This window comes from Alosa sapidissima, chromosome 24 (genome assembly GCF_018492685.1).
Source record: "Alosa sapidissima isolate fAloSap1 chromosome 24, fAloSap1.pri, whole genome shotgun sequence".
Taxonomy (NCBI): Eukaryota; Metazoa; Chordata; class Actinopteri; order Clupeiformes; family Clupeidae; genus Alosa; species Alosa sapidissima.
In genome coordinates, this window is record NC_055980.1 from 5,712,345 (window position 1) to 5,729,844 (window position 17,500).

General features: G+C 45.8%; 1 protein-coding gene across 1 annotated transcript in view; it reads right to left on the reverse strand.

Moving 5' to 3' along the window:
- The window catches only part of LOC121700695, a 64,501-nt gene that overhangs the window by 3,644 nt on the left and 43,357 nt on the right, over nucleotides 1-17,500 (reverse strand). Inside the window, exons 23-26 of the mRNA XM_042083833.1 lie at nucleotides 15,740-15,887; nucleotides 4,685-4,763; nucleotides 4,169-4,277; nucleotides 1,704-1,809 (exon numbers count right to left, since the gene is read on the reverse strand). Of these exons, the coding sequence (XP_041939767.1) occupies nucleotides 1,704-1,809; nucleotides 4,169-4,277; nucleotides 4,685-4,763; nucleotides 15,740-15,887 (442 nt within the window). The remainder of the gene's footprint in view (nucleotides 1-1,703; nucleotides 1,810-4,168; nucleotides 4,278-4,684; nucleotides 4,764-15,739; nucleotides 15,888-17,500) is intronic.

The window sequence follows — 17,500 nt, forward strand, 5'->3', positions numbered from 1 at the left end:
CTCTCAGAAGAATAGAGAAACAAACAAACAAACAAACAAACACACTCAACTGTAAATACACACACACATATGCACAAACTTACTCACACAAAAGACAATATACACACAAAAACAAAGAGCAGTGCATACAGTACACTCATAAAAGACGCACGCACACACGCACACACACACACACACACTCTTTCTCTCTCTGCTTCATCCCCTTTTATCTTGGCCCCTTCATTCTTTCTCCCCCTCTCTCTTCCAGAGATGTCCAGCTCTCTTTTCCTCCCAGATTCTGCTCTCCATTCCTCTTTTTTTCCCTTCCCTCTTTCTCTTCTCATCGCTCCTCTTCTTTCTCCACCCACGTCTACTTTTCTTTTCCTCACTCTTGTCTCTTCTCCTCATTTTGTCTGCTTTGAAATGGCTTTGAACTTTTTCTGCAAACACACACTAACGGTCTGAGCAGGCTGTTGGTGAAGGGGCTGGACATGGACGCTGGACTAAGGCTAAATGTTTTAAATGGTGCAATTGGGCATCTCTCTCTCTCTGTCTCTATGTCTCATCCATCTTTTCTCTTTTCATCTTGACACTCCTCCACAGTTGCACAGTTGATATATTTTCCTTCTCCTTAAGCCCCAATACATACACACACACACACAGACACACACACATCTCAGTTTCTCCCATCTAGCCTGAGGCAGTTTGCCTCCAGGCCCTGTTAGGTGAGACGCAACATTCCCAATCACACCCCCACAGCCAACAGCGAGCAGAGAAACGGGGGGCTAGTGAGCGCTGTGGCCACTCTAGCGAGCGGCCAGTAATGGCTACATGCACTGGGGCCTCCGCAATCCATTCCACTATTAATGGAAAATATTTAAGTTGTCAGCTGATCAATAGGAGGAGGGCAGACAGATAAGACTTAAGTAAATGAGCGCGGGTCTGATGGAGGGAGGGAGAGAGAGAGGGAGGAGGAGGAAGGAGAGAGAGGGACAAAGAAAGAGGGAGAGTAGAAATGTGAGGATAGAGGATGGGATAGAAATGAAGAGAGAGGGATAGAGAATGGGACAGAGAAAGAGAAAGACAGTAGAGAGACATAGGCATGAAGGGAGAGAGAGAGAGAGAGAGAGAGAGAGAGAGAGAGAGAGAGAGAGAGAATGTGTGTGAGTGTGTTCGTCAGTAGGGGGTTGTTGAGAGAGGTTCCATTTATGATTAATCTATATTTACTGGTAGGGATCGACCCCTTTTCCCTCTTGCCCTAATGATATAAGACATTCTAGTGATGCAATAAAAAGATCTTAAGAGCTCCATGTACACTCATCACATGAGTATGGAACAGAGATGGTGTGTGTGTGTGTGTGTGTGTGTGTGTGTGTGTGTGTGTGTGTGTGCGTGTGTTGGGGGGGGGGGGGGCTAGATGGTGGATTATTACCCTCAGCCTTACGTGCGGGACAGCTACAAAGCTCGGATCAGATAGATAGAAGCCAACACCACCCACATACAGCTGAGCTCCATTTACAATCACACACACACACATACACACTTACACACACACACACACACAGCCGTGGATGCACACATATATTAGCCTCTTAGCTAACTAGTGGTGCCCCACACATTATGGAAGTTAATACAGTAACATAGCTTGACACTGTAAAAGTATTAGTCATTCCACGTAGAGGTGATGGTCTGATTAGGGAATTGCCAGATGGGTCAAAGGTTACCTTTAAGACGAGCGTCTCCTCCAAACACTCCGCACCCCCAGTTTCCTGTGGCAACCGCTGACAGGTGCTGTCTTGGCATACCAGGACGTGCAAATCCACAGTAGGCCTGGAAAATACACACACACACACACACACACGTCAATGTGATAAGCCAAGACAAGAAAGTGTGTTGTGTTGTGCAGCGTTCATTTTCTCTGTGCTGGAGGGGTGGGGAGAGAAGGACCAGTGTCTGCTACACACACTCGCCTTGTCCCACATGTGTAGAGGCCAGTGTGTGTGTGAGTTAGGGATCCTCTGTGCATGTGCATACACATGTCCGTGTTGATCTCTGTGTGTGGCCCACCCCATCGGCACACACACACACACACATACAAACACGTTGTACATGCACAGAATACCCCCCTAAACAAATACAGTATATATTGGCCTCTATCCATGTACAAATACAGACAGACAGAAAGACACACACACACAGTGCCCTAGCACACAAACACACATATGACACATGCCACTTGCACACATGGGACCCCACTAATTCTGACACACACACAAACACACACACACACACACACACACACACAGGCTGCTGAAAGGGCAGTGGTGGCGATCCGCTAAACAGCCCCCCCCCTCCTCCTGCCCCCGGCTCGTGCCCCCCACAGCCCTCCATCCCAGATAGGATTGATCTGCACGGCCGGGCATTTCTCACAACGCTGTCAAAACTGTCATCTTTTCATTTCCATTTTACCTCCCTCCTTCCCCTCTCTCTCTCTCTTTCACTCACTCACTCACTCACTCTCTCTCTCCTCCTTTCTTTCTCTCTTTCAAATGCCTTTCTGACAGCAGGCTTGACAAGCACTAACATCTTGATCTGCTGTGCTGTGAGATGCCTGGCAGAGAGAGAGAGAGAGAGAGAGAGAGAGAGAGAGAGAGAGAGAGAGAGAGAGAGAGAGAGAGAGAGAAAGGAAGAATGAGAGATGAAACACCATGGAAACGCCCGTAAGTGTTTAATTGACCACCGGGCTACTGGTGACCATCTCACCTTACCACACCGTGTGTGTGTGTGTGTGTGTGTGTGTGCTCGATAATAGAATAAAAAAAAAAAAAGATTACACCTGCCTGCATCTTCCTACAGCTACACTGTGATTCTAAATGCATTACACTGAGCACACAATACATGTTCCAAAGCGGAATGTGAATTAGACTGTAAATGCAATTTGTAATGTTTTAAAGTGCTTACACTAGAGCACTAGAGCCCTACCATCTACCAACATATGTGATCATTTACCAAACAACAAACACCCCAAAATGATCTCAAATGTTTCACCTTCACTATACAGTATGCCTGAAAAGGGCCAATTTGGCCCCCACACCTACTGCAACAAATTAATTAACCAAATAAATATGAAATGCGTTTGGTACATTCTTCTCTTTCCTGTACAGATCTGTTTTTTTCCCCTAGCCTGCACCAAAACTACTCCTTCCATTCAGTGTACACCCTGCCACCCTCTGTCATCACCCAAAGACGGTCTCGCTCAGCACACGTCTCTCTGGGTGCCTATTAAGAGGCTGCCGTTAGCTCGGTTAGCGAGACAATGCAAACACTCTCAAACGTAATGGGGGGTGAGCTAAACTCACTTCCTGGATTTATGCCTGTTTACAGTTCCTATTGTTTATTGGCTCTCATGCACTGTGCATAATGGCGCACTGCTGAAGCAATTAAATTGTCAGACGCCAAATCTGAAAGCAGATGCCATTTCAGCCCCCCCCCATCCCATCTCCCTGATGGGGTGTGTGGCGACTACGGTGACTATCTTCTGTTGGAGATCAAAGCATTTGAATCAAAGAGCAGCTGTAGAGCCCCCTAAACACGCACACGTGCGCACACACACACACACACACACACATTTCCAACAGACATTAATAATACAGGAGTTAGTATTTAGGCTACAGATGACACTGCCAGTGGGAGTAAAGGAGACCCAAAGCACAGAGAGGGGGAGGGAGGAAATGAGGTCTTTCGAGGGCAACATACTGTTTCTGTTTCCTGTTCTCATTGCTAATTGGTTACATCATAAAGTGACTGCTTCAGTGTTGAGGTGAGAGAAATACAGTCGGCTGACTATAACTATATTCATTGGGGCTGTTTCCAGCAAACAGCGTTTATCTTTCCTTACATATACATCACTTAGGAACAAAATGTTATACTGTGCCAGTCTTGCTGGTCTAACTGTGATGGAGCAGGTCTTGCAGAGCCACACATATATAAGATTTCCTGGACATATTGAAATATCCCAATCAAATTATCAAAGGTCACAGAAGTATTCAATCATTATTTGCTATATATGATATATGCAGACATTGTGTCCTCTTGTTTTGAACTGCCTGGGTCACATGAGCCTAGGTGGAAACACACACCTTCGGAGGACGTGCTGTTTCCCATTGGACCGGTACCTCTGCACACTCACCTTATTGAGTTCTCGGGTCATTCTCTCTGGATGGAATTGTTCCAGGAAGCTGCGGAACTTCAGAGCATCTATGGCGACAATCTCTGTGCATCTTCTCTGCCATCGGTCTCTATAGGAGCCAAATCAACAACAGGTGTACCTTACAATGTCATGAAAAGAACAAGACAGTAACAATACTTGAGCTGCAGACAAGATTTAAAATCTGTCATGGAGACACAGTCAAGTGACATCTCAAGCCAAATTAGTACATGGAATTTCTACAACCAACACCTGGCAGCTTTATCACTCTAACCTGATCAAAGTGCGCCCATCTATCAATGACCTACTATATGCACTATGAAGTGCAGTTCCAACACCAGAACAGAACACTAGAACCTTTCAACTGCTTTAAGCTTGAATGTTTCATCCAACACAATGTAGGAAGAAAACAACATGAATGCTGTATGGGCAGCAGAAGTGGGAAAAGCAACAGTGTGAGACTAACTGCAGCTAAGAGTGTGTAAATGGCCAAATCACCTGGGTGTCTGGTCATCACAACCTTCATCCCATTTGTAGGTCTCGGCATAGCCTCTGTACCTACTGTACTGTTCGGTACCTGAGAGAGAGAGAGAGAGAGAGAGAGAGAGAGAGAGAGAGAGAGAGAGATGGAGAGAGGGGGGGTGGAGAGAGAGATGGAGAGAGAGAAAAGAAAGAGAAAAGAAAGAGAGAGAAACAATGAAAAGGAAAATTACATCACCTATTGGAAAGGAGTAACCAAAACACAATCTAAATTACAATGCTATTTAGCCCTAAAACGTGAAAACATAAATACCTGAGTACCGGTATACTAAAAGACCCGAAACTCAGGAAAACCATGACAATGTACAGACATTGGAACTGGTGCTTTCTGCCTTGTATCTGATGTGTATGCATGTGTGTGTGGGCTAGAGGGAGGGGATACATGTGATGTGCTGTGTTAATCCTGTGGATATATGTCTGTGTGTAATGGAATGAATGTGTCTACTCTATGTTTCCTATGTCCAACCCTCCCTGAGTTTCAAACCTGGGCAAATGAGGCAAAATTACCTTTCATCCTCATAGAGAATGAGGATGTGGCCATTCTGGCAGCAAAATTTGTAGCACCCTGCCATAACCTGATGGACAGCCAGTGTGGCCATAACCACCAACAACTTTGTTTGTTTTTATTATTAGAATTGTTGTTTTACTTGTATGTCTTAATTTCCCAATTCTGTTAAACATTTATGTATTTATTTGTACATGTAATTGAGCTTTGGCAATAATGTTGCTAAAACATTCATTGCAATAAAGTTTTTATTGAATTGAACTGAATTGAGAGAGAGAGAGAGAGAGAGAGAGAGAGAGAGAGAGAGAGTTTACTAAAGCACTATCTAACCTTCTCACACAAACGCACATAACATTAAAACCTCAAACTAAAAATAATTTTCAGCACCAAACAAGAATTATTCAAGCCCATCTCTCACTTTAAAAAGCACTTGTCCATCAGAGAGAGAGAGGGGAGAGAGAAGTGAGAGAGTGAGAATAAAAGAGAGACAACTTAGGAGGCAATAGTGAGAGGGGCATAGAGGGAAAGAGGGAGGAAGAGTGAGTGATAGAGAGAGGAAGTGAGAGACATGAAAGGAAGTGACACGTTAACATATTTCTAATTTCCAGGCACGTGCAGAGAAGGGGGGCTACAGGGGCTCTAGCACCTGCCCTTTTGCCCCTTTGATGTCCAAGTGCCCTTTTGACAAGACCCGTTTTTTACTTTTTATAATTTGTAATACTTCCACTAGTTCCAACGTGAATATTCGCTAAAATGTCTCATTAATAGTTTGTGAAATTAGAAATTTACAATAATAACAATTTTCTGTGTTAATTGAAATGCCTTGCGGCCACCAATCCGTGACGTCATACATTCAGTGAACTCTCAGAAGGTGCACGCAGGCACAGTGCTGCAGGAGACGTTTGGGAGCACGGTAAGGTCACTTGGCAGTTAGCCTATCTGAACATGCAATAGTATTCAGCTTAGAGATAGAGAATAAAATGTTTAAAGTTGTTTTATGTTTAATAAAGTAGGCTATCAAACCCGTTTTAACCATGTCATGGTCCATCCATTTCAATAACCTTGCAGCTTCGAAAATCTAAGGCTGAACGTTCATAACATAATCTGTTTAGGTTACTATGTAATAGTAGCTTAGGTTAGTAGACCTAGTTCATAAAACAGAGTAGGCAAACCTTTTCTAAATCGTCATAAGCCGACGACATAGGCTACTGTAGTTGTTTAACTAACCCAACTCCACACGTCGTTCTCTGTTTACAGTAGCTACATTACGCGTCGTTTCACTCAGTGGCCACACGCACAGCACGTGAATCTGCAAGACACCAGTTTGCTAATGGTGGTAGTTCACTGTGATAAACATTAAAATTATAGCCTGACAAGCCAGACTAGGCAATAACATATTTGCTGCCGCTACGGTCAGGGTTAAATGCCGCACCCATGTAAGTTTTGAATAAAGTTAACACGTTTTCTGAAAATTTTGTTCCATGTGCCATTTTTTTAAATTTGAGCCCCTGCCCCTTCAAATGTCTCTGCACGCCCCTGCTAATTTCCCCTCTCTGCCCTTTCAGCATCCAGGTGGCAGCTTTCTGCAACAATCTGGAGCCACCTCCACATTCCGGTATGCCATTAATGACATGAAGCCCACACAGACAATCACACACACACCAGCAATCTGTGCACCTACACACACACACACACACACACACACACACACACACACACAGGCAATCTGACCCTCAGCTGGAGACAACAGCCTGATTGATGCTGAGATAACAGAGTGATGCAGGTCTGAGACAGGTGCAAATAGAGATGTGAGCAAAGAATTAAACAGAGTAAGAACACACACACACACACACAACATGTACATGTGCACACACACACAAACCTAAACACACAACACAAGACAGACCTGTATCTGAAATGTGCATGTATACACACACACACTTAAACACACAACAAGATGTACCAAACACCTGTATGTGAAATATGCCCACCCCCCCCAAACATCTGTATGTGAAATATGCCCCCCCCCCCCCCCCCCACACACACACACACACACAGAGACTATGAACAGCCCCTGACAAATCTGACGAGTAGTTTTTAAACAGCCCCCTGCTCTTGTGCAATCAGTGCGTGCTGACCTGGAGCAGTGGGGGCACCTGTCTCCTGACGGGGGAAGGTCAACCTATTACCCCCCCGCCGGGATGAGAGGGACACCAGAACACCCGGCAGGGGCAACCCGGGGTGGGGCTTCACACACACACACACACACACACACACACACACACACACACACCTACTGACGCGTGCACACGCACACACACAGCACAAATGTAATCACACTCTCACATGCTAATAACATTAAATCTCAAAAAACAAGTGGACACATGAAAATACACAGAGATCCACACCTCACACAATGCACACTCAGAAGCTGAATGCTACTGTTATAACCAGGCACACAAATACCCACAAGCATTGACACATAAGCACACACACATGCACGTGTAACTGTACGTGTAATATATACTGCGCACGCACGCACGCACACACACACACACACACACACAGAGCATCTCCCATTTATTAAATCTCATTAGTTATCACTGGGGTGCACTTCCTGTAGTCTGATTAAATCAGCTGATCAGTGTGAAGATCCCAGCCGCCTGACAACCTACCCTTCTAACCCTACACACATACTCTGCACACACACACACACTAACTCAATAACCGTCTGTATAGATGTACTCGGTAGCATGTGTCAGATTATTTCCACAAGCACATTTGAAAATATCTGCACCTGGTACCTCGCCAGAGAGAGGAGGCTTTGGCCTGTTTATACATAAGGGCATGTCTGGCACTGTCTTTTTTATGTGTGTGTGTGTGTGCATATTTCAGATACAGGTTTGGGGCATATTGTTGTGTGTGTGTTTTTACATATTACAGAGGTGTTTGGTGCGTATGCGTGTGTGTGTGTGCATACATGCGTGCCTGCCTCTCTCTCTCTGAACAATATCGGCTAAGGCGTTGGGCTAGCATGCAGTAGCCTGAAAAGATGTGGGTTCAATTCCCAGCTTCCACCATTATGCCCTTGAGCAAACAACCCTAGTTGCTCTGGGGACAATGGCCCTTGTAATATAATTGACATAGGAAAGTTGCTTTGGATAAAAAAGTGTATGCTATATGAATAAATGTAAATGTAAAATGTGTGTGTCTACATTAAGACTCCAACTGTTACATTTCCAACACAGAGCCCTTCTTTAATGCACCTTACGTCTCAAACAATCACACACTAAAATTCAAACACACTTTTGTCATCTACCTCCCACTAGGATGCAACCCCCGAGCCCCTCCACTTCTCCGGAAGGTTCCCTCCACTCCGACACCACCACCTGGAGGCTCTTCTTCTACTTCCTCCCTCCATCTCCTGACGGTGATCAAAACCGCTCGATAACAACCCCAGGTGGGGGGTGGGGGGTGGGGGGGCAATCATGGTTCATCCAATCGCACAAGATCGCCACGGTCACTAAAAGCTCAGACGAATCTAATCGTTTGGCTCCCGGCACTCAGAGCATTTAGATGAGTGTAGATCCCAGCTCTTAATCTAACTGTAGATGTCTGATTTATATCTACATATATATATAAAATTACACCAAACTTGACCACTCTCCATAATAATCTCCATAGGAAATAACCTTTGACCTTGATGTCGTCAGTATCTTGCTTTACCAGATCACGGACTATTACTGTGTGTGAGAATATACTGGCTACCAACTTTGAAGAAAAACACACAAATAACATCTGGATGTCATAAATGAACCCACACACACACCTGACGTTGTGGGAGTACATAACTAGGTTTTGCTAGTTGGTGGTCTACTTTAGGTAGAGTTGGAATTATATTTTGCTCTCTGGACAGTTTCACTTCAATCTCTTCTGCTGCTTTGGGTTGGCATACAGATGACGGCCCCTTCATTCTTTTGGTGGAGGCCATACAAGATGGAATAAAGAAGGAAGAGGAACATTACGAAGGACCAGACAAAACAAACAAAAGGGGAAAGACAAACACACAAACACAACCTTCTAGTTCATTTCAGAATCAGCGATGACATTTTGTGCATATGCCAACACATTCTTGGAGGTCAGCCGGTCAATGGAAATTCAGTTGGAATTCTATTCAATTATGGCGGCCCAAATTGTCGAGGAGAGTTCTTTGCGGTGTAACGGAGAAAGGAAGAAAGAGAAAGCTGGTGAGCTAGAGAGACAGGGAGAGGAAGAGGAAGAGAAAGAGAAAAAGAGAGAAAGTGATACAATAAATAGATACAGACAGAGATCCAGATGGAAACAGAGGGAGAGAGAGAACTTGGCTTCATGGAGGATTGGATGAGCAACTGAAGCAGATGTGTAATGTAAATGTGCTTGAATGAGTGAGTGAGTGAGACAGTGAACTACAGTTTGGCAGCGTTTCTCAAACTCAAACTATGAGCGTTTCCACAATCAGGAGGAAATAAATGCTTATTTATCAACAAACATAGAGACATAAAATTAAATGGTAGTGGTATGAGAGTTCAATGCATGTGTGTGCACGTCTGCGCGAGAGAAACTGAAACCACTCGATAACAATGTAGCAAAGCTCTGCTTCAACCTGTTGTAAGGCTACGAGATAACAACATGTACTGTAACAGAACTAAGTGGATTTTTGTAACTTCCATAAAAACAGAGCAGAGACTGGATAATAGATTTAAATATAACGTGGCCAAAAGCTATTGTAGCCTAATTATTCTTCCTGTTTAATAAATATCTCCAGATCAGTAATTACGCCTATCTGCTCCGCAATTTACCATACAACCAGTGTATACTTGCATGAAGGAAACATCCCAAAACAATGGTACCCATATAATTGCTGTTGTTTTGAGTATTCTTCATGCAAGCATCATGCGATGCACAACCTTGTGAGCAATGTTAGCACTTTAAACATTGACTGTATAACAATAATTGTGATAATGATAATGATAATCATAATCAGACAGATTTCTGGGCCCATCCTTAGACTGGGGCGGGGGAGTGGGGGGTGTGGGTTCATGTTGGTAGGCCCTATGACTTCAAAGTCTGCCATGACTGGGCCTCAAGTCAAAGAAGTTTGAGAAAAGCTGAACTAGGGAATGACTGAGTGAGCAATGAGTAAGTGAGCGAGGGAGGGAGGGAGTGAGTGAGTGAGTCAGTGAGTGAGTAAACTAGTGATTGAGTGAATGAGAGAGCTAGTGAGAGAGCGAGTGAACTAGCGATTGAGTGGGTGAGTGAATGAGAGAGCGAGTGAACTAGTGCTTAATTCACAATGGCTAATTTGTGGAGGAAAAAGCCCAGCAGAGTGGAGCCCTAAAAAGGTCAGACCTGCATCTCATCCCCCGCTAGTGGACGTGTATGGAGAGAGAGAGAGAGAGAGAGGTGGAGAAGCGAGAGAGAGAGGAGATCGCTCCCGGGAGACTGTTCCCTCTGGCATAATGCTAATATCAGTGTCAAAGAGGAGATGAGGAGGCAGGAGAGACAAGAGGCCTGTCTGTGAGACGAATCCATCCACTGCTAATCATCCTCACATGGGGCACTGGGAAGAGGGACAGATGGAGTAAACCCCAGAAGAACCAAACAACCCAAACCTACACTACACACTAATAGCAATGTAAATGTACATCTGTTGGTGCCATTATCAATCCGTATCCATTCTGGAATTGTGGGAGAGAAGACAAAGCTCCGCCCACTTGACTCAGCCCCGCCCACTCTGCTAACCTCTCACAGACTTTTACGTCAGGGCTTCCTGAGGAAGCTGCCTTCGGTGATGGTCGCCAACTGTGACTCATCTCCCTTGAACCCACCGCCCCGCCCCACCCCACCCCACGCCGGCTCCCCACCCTCCTTCGTCCTATTTATACTCCTGACCGCCCTCGTGGCAGCCACAGACACAGCAATCAAGGCAAATTCAATTACGTAGCCTGGCACTTTTGCAAATTTCTGAGGGGGCGGGAGGGAAGGGGGGGGGGGGGGGGGGGGGGGGGTTGGACATCCATTAGTGCTCCCCCAACCCCCACCCCCCATATCATGATCCAATGGAGGTAGGGTGCAGCAGGGTTGGGTGGGGTGGTTGGGTGGGGTTGGGGGCTCTTGAGTGATTTAGCGTCGGGCCGAGCCACAGTGTGGGGAGCCGCTGCCAATGCCGAGCAGGATTAATAAGGATGATGGAATGGGCCAGTGCATTAGTGAAGCAGGTCCCGGCCAGGTCTTCCTGCCGTAATGAATTGTGGGCCGGCGGTAATAAAGTTAAGTGCTGTAAGTGGAAGAGGCGGTGCGGATAGTGGTGCTGCTGGCGTGTGTGTGTGTGTGTGTGTGTGTGTGTGTGTGTGTGTGTGTGTGTGTGTGTGGAGGAGGAATGGGCTGGGTTGGGCTGGTCAAGACGGGCGTCTGAAGGTGACTTCACCGGAGACAGCTGCATAGGGACAGACCCAACGGAAAGCTCCAGAATACTGATAAGGAGACATGAAGAAGAGACCTATGTTGGAAGAAGCTGAACGGAACATCGGCACTTTACCAGAACATGTATAAAGTGTGACATACAGCGACATGTAGATGGAAGCTATGCCAGGCTACAGCTGAGCAGGAAGTCTCTCATACATATTCCAGACGTGTCTTAAAGGAGGAGTTAGCTTGCGGCTAGCTGGTGGGGAGAGGATTTGACAAGAGATCTGGCACGGTGCGAGTCCATGGTGGCTTGGTGACACCTCATTTGCCTGGTCCATACTAATTAGAGTAGACTGCCTATGTTGGTTGTGGGATTCAACTAAATATCTGCATATTCCTGTCTAATAAAAACACACAAAATACAAGACGTTGAATGAAATGATGGATAGAACATTGAAATGTAAAATTGCAAATAAATACCCTGCATTTGTAAGTGATTTTTGTTGTGTATGCCTGGGAGCATTTGAGGATGCTGGTGTGATCAAGAGTGCTGGCTTGTCAGTGATTATGGTTTATGTGCACACTGCTTTTCATTTGTCACTTGTGTGTAAGAGAAAGGAGAGAGAGAGAGAGAGACAGAGCGACAGAGAGAGAGTGTATGTGTGTGTGTGTGTGTGTGTCTGTCTGTCTGTCTGTGTGTGTGTGTGTATAAAGCATGTAAGGCTTCCTGCTGTGGGCTGACTGATGAACATGAGGATTCTCAGCAGGGAGTATCATCAACAGTAAACAAAATCCAGAGACGACCAACTGCTACAAAGGCATGTCATGTCCATTACCTTTCCCACTTTCAGACATGAAAACACCAAATACCGTACACACAGACTCTTCCCCCATCTCAAAAAAACACACCTAACCATACACCTGTACCTAGGGCTGTGCATTGGCCAGAATCTGACAACACAATGTATATCACAATGTATATCACGATTCAATATGTTGAGATGCATGTTCTGATACTGTGTGTGACGTGATATTTTAACATTTTAATCTAATTTTAGAAAAGCTAAGATAGTATAAAGAAGAAACCACCATGTGCATAAAAATACTTAAGGTATCAAATTTAGTGCATAACAAATCTTAATGTGTTTATATGGAGGTTAAAGCTCACGTTGGACTTTGTAAAGCATCTTGAGACAAAACCATATGTTCTGACACCAAATAGAATTGAACACACTGTTCCTTCAGTGCCATTGCCAGACACATTAAAATACAAACACGCTGGCTTTGCCACAGTCCTGCACATTGCATCAATCAAAATACAAACAATCTTACAGGCAGCGATGAGGGTCAGGGAAATCTAAACCACTGAAGTTACAACAAATGCACATCATGTCAATACACTGGTCTTCACTAAGTCACACAGACCTCTCACAAAACCAACAGACATTGTGTCAACACATCAGTCCTCACAGAATCACACACATACGTATAACCACAACGCCTTTGCCTCATCATTGCACCAATCCTCACATTCTCCCTCGACACCACTCATGCCACCACACCACACCACACACACACAGGCAATATCACCAAGAGGGCCACCACACACACACAGGCAATATCACCAAGAGGGCCACCACACCACACAGGCAATATCACCAAGAGGGCCACCACACCACACAGGCAATAACACCAAAAGGGCCACCACACACACAGGCAATATCACCAAGAGGGCCACCAGTCACAAAGGTCTACACAGGAAGAATTGGCTTGCTGTGTATGGCCGTATTGTTTGTGAAAAGCTTCATGGCTTGCCCGGCTTGGGAGACCGGAATCTCAGACCTTAACATCATTAAAAAATGTCTTTAGTCTAAGAGACGACACAGACGACGGAGGAGGCAGAGTCAGCAAAGGGAGAGCGGCTAAATAAAGTAACATCCTTTATAGGGTGTGTATGTGTATGTGTGTGTGTGTGTGTGTGTGTAGAAGTTGCCCCAGGATAAGATGCTCACCCACACACTCACACAACCACACACACAAGACTACCTCCTTTTCTCTCTCTCTCTGTCTCTCTCTCTCTCACACACACACACACACAGACAGACACAGAGACACACACACTCACTCACTCACTCTCTCTCTCTCTCTAAGTGGGGTGCTTTTGTGTGCGGAGTGCCATCCTTTCACTTTACTTATGGGATGAAATCAAAAGTGACCTTCGAGCAGGGGAGAACACGTGTGTGAGTGCACGCCAGAAAGAGAGTGAGAGAGTAGGGCTGAAAGAAAGCTAGAAAGAAAGAAAGAACAAAAGAAAAAGAAAACAGAGTAAGGGAGAATCAGAGTGGATGAAGAAAGTGAGACATCTTTGAGCTCTCATCTCGACTTGTGACGTTAGTTCAGAACTGTCAACATTTCGAAAGAAATATAAGTTGAAGCATATTCTAGTTAGCCTGCTGAGACTGGACAGAAGATGAAAACTGGACAGATTTCCGGTTTAAAGAATAAGGTGGATAGTATTCCATGGTCTTGGAGAATCTGCATATTATTTGCAGAGCACACTATGAAAGTGCTCAGTGATCGCAGAGACAGGATGAAAAGGCTACAGATTAAACTTGTATAGGACTAACTGATGGTGGTGTTTTCTGTAAGTGTGTGTTGGTCTGGTGGTCCTGTGTAAGCGGCAAGCAATCCCGCCCCCCCAACTAGCTGTCACTTTGACTGACATGTTTTCCCCAGTTTGTTTTCATGCGGTGGACTGCATTGCATATTCTGATGTCATTACCCAGGTGGAAAGGGCACTAAGTCTGCCTTAACATGGTGGAGGCACTGTCTGGTTCTTAAACATGATAATTAGACACAATGTTTTAGCCAGGACTGCAAAAGCAAAGAAAACTGTCTGTCTGACAACACACATTTCAACAAAAAAATGCCATCGCAATGATCTGCTAAACCAATTCTGATTCCCAGTTCTGTGGCCTAGACATCGGTCTGTCTAGAGAGCCAGATCAGAGAGCAGTCAGATCTAAGAGGATTTTCAGTGTCAGCTGCATGTCCTGTTTATGTGGCTGTTTAAAAAACCTTCACCTCTACAAGAGCCCATTGAAGATAATCAGACGAGGTCTGACAAGCGGCTCAGAGAGCTGTGCGGCATCCTTGCCTCTTCTCCAGTCTGGTAGCCACAGAGCTGGACAAGACTGGGTGGTGACTGACCAGAACTAAAGAAATGAGGAGACTAGAGGAGGCTAGAGTCTGAATCAATGTGACAGAGAGAGAGAGAAAGAGAGAGAGAAAGACAAAGAGAAAAAGAGAGAGAAAGAGTTGAGGGGGGGGGGGGGCACAGTCAGACGGATAGAGTCAGAGAGAAAAAGAGAGAGAGAAAGGGACACGCAGAAGGAAGTGATTTCAAGGCCACCGTCCTTAAGACTCCTCCTGCGTTCAGATTTCAGGCTCTGATTGGTCTGGACAAAGGCATTAATTACTTCCCATTAGTCAAGAGGATTTTCATTGGATGCTGCATAGTGCACAAAGGTGGGCTTGAATGGCAGCACTCCTACCACCTGACTGGTCGGGACTCTGCATCATAGAGTGGTCATTGGCTGAGAGACTGCTGAGGTGTGCACATAGGGTAATGTGTACACTGTGGTGCCACGTGTGTCCCGTTCTGGTCATCACGCCACGGCCACACCACGCCAAACGCCAACGTTTCCACGTGAGTGCAATATAGAAAGGCGTGCATGAGCATGTGCAGAGGTGTGTGATTTTGTGTGTGTGTGTGTGTGTGTGTGTGTGTGTGTGTGTGTGTGTGTGTGTGTGTGTGTGTGTGTGTGTGTGCGTCACGGACTACGTAAGAAAGTAAAGTGTACAAAAGTGAGTTTTTGTGAGTGTGTCTGTGTGTGTGTGTGTGTGTGTGTGTATAAGTTAATGATAACTAATCAGTAATGTTGAGTTGGTGAGCATGGTAAAGGTAGTGGTAGTGTGTTTGTGTGTGTGTGTGTGTGTGTGTGTGTGTGTGTGTACGTGAGAAAGAGATGTTGATGGTGATGATGATCCCGATGACTAACCAGTGATGATGAGGCACTCGTTGGACTGCAGGGACTCTGTGAAGAGTCGAGAGACGATGAGCTCGGGGTTGATCAGGAAGCGGATCTCCTCCTGAACCAGGCCAGCGGCCGTCACTCCACCTCCCACAAACCTGTTAGCAAAGTCCACCTGAGGAGAAGAGCAGGGGACAGCAGAGAGAAAGGGGGAGCGAGGAGAAGAAAGGGAAGGAGGAGAGAAGAAAGGAAGGGAGGAGAGAAGAGGGGAAGAAGAGAGAGGAGCAGAGAGGGGAGAGGAGAGAAAGAGAAAGGAGAGATGAGCAGAGGAGAGGTGGAAAGAAGAGAAGAGGAGACATGAGGAGGAGAGGTTTAAAACTCACAAATTACACCAAAAACTAGTATACATCGCACACTGGAGGGTTTATGGCGTGAACAACGCGTTTCGCAGTTTGCTTCTTCAGGCTCACGTTCCACGCTCACTTATTAAACCATTATCACACATTCTCACAGCGTTACATAAGCATGATCCTCAAACCAAACCCCTCCATCACAAAGCGTACATCACATCACCTCACATGGAGAGAGGAAGACAAGAGAGGAAGAGGAGGAAAGTGAATAGATGATGGAGAGGTTGAAGAGAGGGGAGGTGACATTAAAGGGGGGTTGCAGACAGAAAAAGGGAGGAATGAAAGGGGAGAATAATAAAAAGAAAGAAGAGAAATGGTAAGAAAAGACATAACCAATCACAGCGTGCAGGAAGGGAACACCACTTCCTCATATCCACTGCTCTATGGGACTTTACACAGAGCCAAAGGCAGGCACAGAGAGGACTAGCTACTGGCAAAGGCTGAATCAACATCAAGCTTTTGGCTCACTGCCCAACCCCCCCCCCCCCTTCACTCCTCTAGCCCTGACCGCTACACACACACACATACTCCTCTCTTACCCTAGACCCCAGGCCCCCAGAGGCTGGGGGGGTGGGGGGTGGGGTGAGAGAGAGATAGACAGAGAGAGAAAGAGAGAGAGAAAGAGAGAGAAATGGACAGAGAGAGACCGAGAGAGAGAGAGAGGTGGCAGGAGATGGCACTGTGCCGAGAAAGTCAGTGGAGACTGACTGGGATATACTCTCATGGGCTAAACTGGGACAGCATCTCGCCTTTCGCCCTTCTCAAACACACACACACACACACACACACACACGCATGCATGGATGCACGCATGGATGCACACACACACACACAAACACAATCACACACACACACACACACACACAGAGAGAAATACATCGTTCTTGCACACACAAACATCTCGACTCTCCCCTCTCAAACATACCTCTTTGTGTTGTCAACTCATCAAAGATGCCCCTCCTCCACACACGCACACACACACACCAGCACCCATCACTGACACCCCTCACACTCTACTCTCACCCATGAATTTAGGGGAGTGTGTGTATGTGTTTATCTATGTGTGTGTGTGTGTATGTTTGTCTCTGTGTGTGTGTGTGTGTGTGTGTGAGTAAGTGAGTGTGAATGGAGGGGGGGCACCCCAGAATCACTGGAGTGTGGCCCACAGCTGTCAATCACTGTGAAACAGACAGCAGTGAACAAGGGAGGAGGTGAGAGGGGCGGGGGCACGACGCCTGACTGACACTGATAGACACAGTCAACACAAACACAAACAAAACAGAGTCCTCGAGCACACGTAAGCTCGCACACACACACCAACACATACTTACATACACACTCTTGTGATGACTTGCATATCAATGCATGCTTTGCTTTC